We start from the raw sequence: 1,235 nt of genomic DNA, 5'->3' as shown, positions 1-1,235 counted from the left end.
GTGTGTGTGGTGTGTGTGTGTGTGTGTGTATGTGTGTGTGTGTGTGTGTGTGTGTGTGTGTGTGTGTGTGTGCAGTAAAAGTAGGTCATGGTTTTTTAAACATGTTGGGAACAAAACCCTGGTATTCTCTGCAGTGTTTTATCAGCAGACGGTTCCACTCACACCTTTAAACAGATTCAGAACAGACGGAGAACGTGTCATTTAAGAAAAGAGGGCAGAATACAACAGAAGAAAGAAAGACTAGAAAGAATAAACTACAGCACAATCCACAGGGTGTGTGTAGTTCCAGTAGCAGCAGCACAGACATGAAGGAAACCAAGGACACGTTCAGGACAGATGGAATGGACCCTGTTTGGAAGGTGGGTCAGTGGTTGAGTGCTGTCGTGTGTGCACATCTTAACAGTATCTCCTGTCACTGTCAGTAGTAACTGTCATGTGTCTGTTCCCCTGTAGATATTTCCTGGTAATCAGAACCACGGACAACCCAGAGCTGAGACCCGTGGGTCCGGTACTGACCCGGTTCGTTCGGATCTACCCAGAGAGAGCCACCATGGAGGGGGTGGGGGCTGCGTCTGGAGCTGCTGGGCTGTGAACTGGACGGTAAGAGCTGCTCTGGGGTGGGCTCAGGTCAGAGCGTACGCCTGGAGACCCTCATGTGAACGTGTTTCCACAGCTGAACACCTTTAACATCACCTGAACACCTTTAACATCACCTGAACACCTTTAATATCTGCTGAACACCTTTAATATCTGCTGAACACCTTTAACGTCACCTGATCACCTTTAACATCACCTGAACACCTTTAACATCACCTGAACACCTTTAATATCTGCTGAACACCTTTAACGTCAGCTGAACACCTTTAATGTCACCTGATCACCTTTAACATCACCTGAACACCTTAACATCACCTGAACACCTTTAATATCTGCTGAACACCTTTAACGTCAGCTGAACACCTTTAATGTCACCTGATCACCTTTAACATCACCTGAACACCTTTAATATCACCTGAACACCTTTAACGTCACCTGAACACCTTTAACATCACCTGAACACCTTTAACATCACCTGAACACCTTTAACATCACCTGAACACCTTTAACATCACCTGAACACCTTTAATATCACCTGAACACCTTTAACGTCACCTGAACACCTTTAACATCACCTGAACACCTTTAACGTCACCTGAACACCTTTAACGTCACCTGAACACCTTTAATATCTGCTG

At 45.5% G+C, this 1,235-nt stretch overlaps 1 protein-coding gene across 1 annotated transcript in view; it reads left to right on the top strand.

Annotated features, from left to right (window-relative positions):
• Positions 1-305: 305 nt before the first annotated feature.
• Positions 306-1,235, top strand: part of LOC115416284 (neuropilin-1a-like) — a 20,509-nt gene continuing 19,579 nt past the window's right edge. Inside the window, exons 1-2 of the mRNA XM_030130037.1 lie at positions 306-359; positions 540-600. Of these exons, the coding sequence (XP_029985897.1) occupies positions 306-359; positions 540-600 (115 nt within the window). The remainder of the gene's footprint in view (positions 360-539; positions 601-1,235) is intronic.

Source organism: Sphaeramia orbicularis, unplaced genomic scaffold (assembly GCF_902148855.1).
Source record: "Sphaeramia orbicularis unplaced genomic scaffold, fSphaOr1.1, whole genome shotgun sequence".
Classification (NCBI taxonomy): domain Eukaryota; kingdom Metazoa; phylum Chordata; class Actinopteri; order Kurtiformes; family Apogonidae; genus Sphaeramia; species Sphaeramia orbicularis.
The sequence above is the reverse complement of the archived record's forward strand: the minus strand, read 5'-3'. Positions and strand labels throughout refer to the sequence as shown.